Genomic DNA, 6341 nt, shown 5'->3' on the forward strand with positions numbered 1-6341 from the left:
TCCAATGCATATAGTTTTTTTTCATTTTGGGTGTTGTCTTGATAGGTCGTTTTTACGTATTACAACGATTTTTTTAAAATAATTTTGTATTATGCATATTAGACCTAAAATTTATCGAATGGAACGGAGAACTATATATAACTTAATGACCCAATTGCTAGGATCTTTGCACAGTTTATGTCCGAGTTATGTCAGAGTTTTGCTCGGTTCCTGTCAAAGGTTGCCAGAAAACGCGAGCGACAGGATACGCACATAAATCTGACAGGGCTGCCAAACCAAGACTTACAGAAATCTAGCAGAGCGGTCTCTGCCAGAAAATTTGCTCACTGGGTAATCGCCCGATTTAATAGGGTGAATTATAGACCGATTTTAACAAATTTCGTCGGTCATATTTAATCGGTTGTCGCGTCGGCAGACTCCCATGTTAAACTCCCATAAGAGTCGGTGCAACAATCGACCGATTAATTGGTGGCATAGTCGGCCGATTGTGCCGACTCAAGCCGAATCTTTGGGAAAATCGGGAGGATTTTCTATGGGTAACTTATACCAATAGTGAAGCCTAGATGGCGCGTCTGGCAGATTAAGTTTTGAGATTTCATTTACAGTGTAGCTTTGAGAACGTATTCCTTAATTGATATCTTCGATAAATTTGGCTTCAGCTCTCGGCAATTAGATGAAAACAAACGCACGTTTTATTGTTGTTCAAGTGGTAATTGTAATTTGTAATTTATTAATTAATCGCACGGTAACCTGTTGGTTTTACCAAATACAATAATATGTGAATAAATTTATATTTGGTTTTACCATTACTCAGGTCAAGGATAGGTCAAGTGGTATCTTATTAAAAATATCATCTATAATTTCAGTATCTGTTTAAAAATAATGATTTAGCATGACGCAAACTACAGATAAAAAGTTCACGGAGCTTGGTCTAAAACCATGGATCACCAAGCAGATGGAAAAACTTGGTAATTTACGTTTTAGCTTTCGCATGTTTCGTCAGACTAATTTCATTCTTAACAGGACTTCGCCGTCCGACGCCAATCCAGGTGGCATGTATCCCAGAAATTTTGGATGGGCACGATTGCATTGGGGCGGCTAAAACTGGTTCTGGTAAAACATTTGCCTTTGCGCTGCCAATTTTGCAGAAACTCAGTGAAGAACCGACGACCAATTTTGCTCTCATTTTAACGCCGACTCATGAATTGGCTCACCAGATAGCGGAGCAGTTTTCGGTGGCAGGCCAACCAATGGGCGTCAAGGTTTGTGTGATTACCGGTGGCACAGATCAGCTGCTCGAAGCGCAGCGGCTACAAAATCGACCGCATATCGTGGTAGCAATGCCGGGGAGGTTAGCTGCTCATTTGTCTGGATGCAATACTTACTCGTTTCGGGCGCTACAGTTTTTGGTTGTGGACGAAGCCGACCGGGTACTGAGCGGAAACTTCGATGAGGATTTAGAGGTTATAAGCAGGTATGTCCAATATTCGTGATCAATTGTGCAGAACTAAGGATTTATGTTTTCAACAGATTTTTGCCGAAAAAGCGACAGAATCTGTTTTTCTCTGCAACTCTGAAAGAGCTGAGACGAGAAAACAGCGTGTTCCCGATTGAGAAGAATGCATTCGAGTGGTCTGAAGGAAGCAGTGTGGCTACAGTCGAAACTTTGGATCAACGATATATTCTCTGTGCGGACTATGATCGAGATATGGTGTTGATCGAAACTTTACGGAAGTTTAAAGAGGAACATGAAACAGCTAGCGTTATCATCTTCACGAACTCCAAAAAGGACTGCCAGGTTCTGTCGATGACGTTGAATTCTATTGGATTTGGTAATGTGTGCTTACATGGCTTTTTAAGACAGAAAGAACGAGTAGCTGCACTCAGCAAATTCAAATCAAAACACGTTCGAATCTTAATAGCAACAGACGTTGCAAGTCGTGGATTGGATATTCCAAACGTCCAGTTGGTTCTAAATCACCGACTACCAAAGGTTCCTAATGAGTACATTCATCGAGTAGGTCGCACCGCTCGTGCCGGCCGGAATGGTTTAGCCATTTCGATTTTTCGATTTCCCCGTGATTTGGAGTTTCTCGGGGAAATTGAGGCTCTAATTAATACCAAACTCACGGAGCACCCTGTTGATCAGCGTCTGGTAGAGCGCATTTTCATGCAAGTTAGCGTAGCTCGCCGGGAAGCAGAGATGAACTTGGATAATAAAGATTTCGACGAACGGCAGCATAATTACAGGCGGAAGAAGTGGATCGAACAGGGACTAGATCCGGACGAGATGGAAGTGAAGTGGAAGCAAGAGAAAGAAGCGCGAGCTGCAGAAAGGAAAAATCGCTTGAAGAATGAAAACGACGAACGGAAGCGAAGAGCACAGCAGGATCTAGCGATGAAGGATGAGCGATTTTTGAAAGCGGTTGAAAATAAGAAATTTAAAAAACGAAAATTCGTCGAGGCAGAACAATTAGAAAAACTCGTTGAAAAGAAAAAGACGCAAAATAATAATTGTAAAGCTAGCAAACTGCCTAAAAACGGAAAGCTTAAAAAGAAAAGTAAGAAAAAAATTGTTACTAAATAAAATTAGATGAAATAATGAAGTATGTTCTAACTCTACAGCGAAACTTTCCTTAACTACTACACGTCCTCTTCCGTTCGAAAGAAGCAAATTCGTTGTTAAAAAATTCTTTGCAATATTTTGAATAGAGGCGCTTCGATTCTCTTGTTGGCTTTTGTACGATGTCGAAGTTCGCATTTGGAAATGTCATGTGCTTATTATTCCATGTAACATTCTGCCTTTTTCTCGATTACGAGATTTATTTTTCGAATGAATGTTTCGATCGAAACCGACTCTCTTTTGATTTTGTTATAGTTATTGAGAATGCAAATCACATTCTTTCATAAAAGCATTACGTCGTAATTTGGAAAACGGCGGTCATGGAATGATTTTTCGAAACTGGTTCGAGCGAATCTAATTCTGCTGTCTTTCATTAGTTTGCAAACGACAATCGATAAAAACAATGTCGCAACGTATAAGGCTGTTTTACTAGTTGTCCGAACGATTCTTAAATACGTAGTGGATTCCTATGATAGTGATATTCCATAATTTACAGATAAGTCTAAAGACGAACTTTCTTAATCCATAAAGTATATTTTCCTCATTCGACGGAATGAGCAGCTCCCATCCGAGTAAGAGAAAATCTCTCCAAATTAGCATAAACACAACACTGTTTATTTTTTGACGGCCTGTCCGACCTTGGCCTTCTTGGTACCGCGCACCTTCTTCATACGATTCTTGCGTTCCTTACGCTGCTTACGGGTCATCTTCTTCTTCTCAAACAGTCCGTGGCGGCCCAATCGGTGCTTCGGTTCGAACTTTTTCGCATAGTCCAAGGTATCGTAGATCAGCCCGAATCCGGTTGATTTACCACCGCCAAAGTTGGTGCGGAAACCAAACACGAACACCACATCAGGGGTGGTTTTGTACATGGCGGCCAGTTTTTCGCGGATTTCCTTCTTGGGCACCGACGCTAGTCCTGGATGCAGAACATCGCAAATCATCTGCTTCCGGCACAGTAAACGATTGGTCATGAACCGGCGGGTACGAATTGTTGCCGTCGACATTTTGTTGCACCTGCAAAACAAAAGCGTTGATATTACACTGTAAGCATGATTTTTTCCTTAAATGAGATCAACAGCAGTAATTTTATTTAAAATAATATAGGTAAACAAGCGATTCTGTCACAAAACAATCACCATGCCATAACCTCACTATTCCCTTTAACTTCGAAACGTGCATTAAATTATTTAAGATTTTTTTCTAATTGAAGCGGTATCTACATGGAATATATATAGGCACCGTTTAGATATTATTCAAACTGTTAAATAGTCGATATTTGCATGGAAATTAACAAGAATAACAACCTTTTTAACGAAAAGTTGGTGAACCAGCACACGTCTTTGCGAACGCACTTTAGCAAAAAGAAAGATTTCAAGGGACAGGCACGTTAACTCACTGACAGATTAATGTCGAAATGTTGGCATTATTGAAATTATGACAGCAGGTTCGAGACAGAAATGTCATTGCCCTTATTTAAACTGCCGTGCAGAAAACTGGTGGGGTGTCGTATATTCAGCAGCTGCTATCGCTAATCACATGAAATGGACCCTACACGCAGAATTTTATTTATGCATCGATAGCATATTTATTTTATCTGCCTCTCTTTATGCATGCATTTTATGCATTGGACATATTCGGTCGATCCCTAGGTCTATCCACTCATTGAACGCTTACTGTGTACACTGAGAAACAAAAATATGCATAGTTAGTATACTTTCTATTTCCGTCTCTTTTCTTCTGCTGTGATTTTTATGCATTTTCAACAAGGGGCAGATCACTTGTGATCTAGGGGCAGATCACTTGTGATGCATTTTGAAAAATCAGCGAAATTAAATGCATTTCTTTCCATCAAAATAGAAATTCATAATGTATTTTTCGTTGCGTGTAATGTATTTTGCTTTGCGTGTAAGACGACAAAACCCTACAAAAACTTGCCCTAAATTCAGCAAAGCGTCGAACAAAGTGGATCAGCGTAGGACGTTTGTTAAACAAACTTTTCTGTGAGAGAGTGCAAAGTTGTTGTAAAAATGGAAATTAAATGCATTTTTTTAAATTGATGCAAATTTGTTTTACATTCTTAGAGTGATCTGCCCCTAGATTCATATACTTCAAGTAAGCCTTCAATGAGTGTACACACAGAAAAAAAGATGGGTGGGTAATGTCTGCGACATAACCGGAGAGATGTAGAATACATAAGGAACAGGTTCTTTAAATATTTTGATACTCATTGGAATTTTCGGACAAAAGGTGATTTGAGTGAGGAATATTTCAAATTATTCTTTACAAAAATGATGGTGGTCCTGAAAAGGACCGGTTTTGTTGGCGTTGTTGGCCTTGGTGAGGGAGATGGCTAACGATGAAATTAATTGTTAGCATGAGGAAGTCGCGTAGTACTGGCCAATGGAAGAACAGATAATAATTGATTCCTGAAAATCAATTTTTCTTTATTCATGTAAATTATACATACTTACAAATCTAACAGAAGATTCCTGATCATATTTCTGAATCATTAGTGCGAACATTGTGTAATTTGGTTAAGTACAATGAAAGTTACAAACTTTCCAAACTCGACCTTCTGTTCCTTCAGAAATATTGAAATGGGGTGTCTATATTAAACCGTTAGTCGTGGTCACAATAAAAAAGATGGGTGGGTAATGTCTGCGACATAACCGGAGAGATGTAGAATACATAAGGAACAGGTTCTTTAAATATTTTGATACTCATTGGAATTTTCGGACAAAAGGTGATTTGAGTGAGGAATATTTCAAATTATTCTTTACAAAAATGATGGTGGTCCTGAAAAGGACCGGTTTTGTTGGCGTTGTTGGCCTTGGTGAGGGAGATGGCTAACGATGAAATTAATTGTTAGCATGAGGAAGTCGCGTAGTACTGGCCAATGGAAGAACAGATAATAATTGATTCCTGAAAATCAATTTTTCTTTATTCATGTAAATTATACATACTTACAAATCTAACAGAAGATTCCTGATCATATTTCTGAATCATTAGTGCGAACATTGTGTAATTTGGTTAAGTACAATGAAAGTTACAAACTTTCCAAACTCGACCTTCTGTTCCTTCAGAAATATTGAAATGGGGTGTCTATATTAAACCGTTAGTCGTGGTCACAATAAAAAAAGATGGGTGGGTAATGTCTGTCACATAACCGGAGCGTCGTGATTTCAATTCGAGACGTTAATTTAAATCTAATAATATTCAACAGAATCACGTTTGAATGGGAAATTTTCAAATAATTCTCTATGGTAATAATGGTGGTTCTGAAAAGAACCTTTGGTATCGGCGTTGGTGTTGATGGTGATGCGCTGGATCGTTGGATATTTTTGGCATGATAGTTACGTGCCTGGCGAACTGTTTTGTAGCCTCGAACAAAACGACAAGACTGGCTTCTTCGGGTACCATTACGGCTGAACTTTATAAGCTTAGCTCGACTTTGAAATCTTGCACAATCTCACGAATCAGACACTAGTAGGGCCATTTTGTTTGCTACTAGCACGGAGCTGCACAAAAAAACCATTTAATGCAGTTAGTTCACGGGGGCTGCCAAAAAGCTTGAATATAAGCATGCGACTTCAACGTTTCTCTTAAACACATGCAACAACACATTCGTTTTGGTAATACTGATAATAACAGTAGAAAGGAATGGAAAAGCAGTGCACGAAACGAGCGAGAGGATAATTTAAATTTTTGTTCCGTG

The 6341-nt window shown here is 39.1% G+C and overlaps 2 protein-coding genes across 2 annotated transcripts; one reads left to right on the forward strand and one right to left on the reverse strand.

Moving 5' to 3' along the window:
- The first annotated feature begins 620 nt into the window (after positions 1-620).
- Positions 621-2587, forward strand: LOC131692191 (probable ATP-dependent RNA helicase Dbp45A). Its single transcript, XM_058979097.1, has 4 exons — positions 621-709; positions 867-968; positions 1024-1474; positions 1531-2587. Exons 2-4 carry the CDS (start codon positions 893-895, stop codon positions 2585-2587), a joined length of 1584 nt encoding a protein of 527 aa, XP_058835080.1. The 5' UTR covers positions 621-709; positions 867-892.
- A 550-nt stretch (positions 2588-3137) lies between these two features.
- LOC131691908 (small ribosomal subunit protein eS24) lies at positions 3138-4065 on the reverse strand. Its single transcript, XM_058978653.1, has 2 exons — positions 3931-4065; positions 3138-3640 (listed from the first exon to the last, which is right to left on the reverse strand). The coding sequence occupies exon 2, from the start codon at positions 3628-3630 to the stop codon at positions 3238-3240; it is 393 nt and encodes a 130-aa protein (XP_058834636.1). The 5' UTR covers positions 3631-3640; positions 3931-4065; the 3' UTR covers positions 3138-3237.
- Positions 4066-6341: the final 2276 nt, after the last annotated feature.

The sequence above is a fragment of the Topomyia yanbarensis genome, chromosome 3 (genome assembly GCF_030247195.1).
Source record: "Topomyia yanbarensis strain Yona2022 chromosome 3, ASM3024719v1, whole genome shotgun sequence".
Classification (NCBI taxonomy): Eukaryota; Metazoa; Arthropoda; class Insecta; order Diptera; family Culicidae; genus Topomyia; species Topomyia yanbarensis.

What these genes read in the sequence shown, in the direction of transcription:
- LOC131692191 (XM_058979097.1), top strand. Translation starts at nt 893, where the DNA reads ATGACGCAAACTACAGATAAAAAGTTCACGGAGCTTGGTCTAAAACCA. An exon ending in CAAGCAGATGGAAAAACTTG is followed by an intron (nt 969 to 1,023) that starts GTAATTTACGTT and finishes CATTCTTAACAG; the next exon opens with GACTTCGCCGTCCGACGCCA. An exon ending in GATTTAGAGGTTATAAGCAG is followed by an intron (nt 1,475 to 1,530) that starts GTATGTCCAATA and finishes TGTTTTCAACAG; the next exon opens with ATTTTTGCCGAAAAAGCGAC.
- LOC131691908 (XM_058978653.1), bottom strand. Translation starts at nt 3,630, where the DNA reads ATGTCGACGGCAACAATTCGTACCCGCCGGTTCATGACCAATCGTTTA.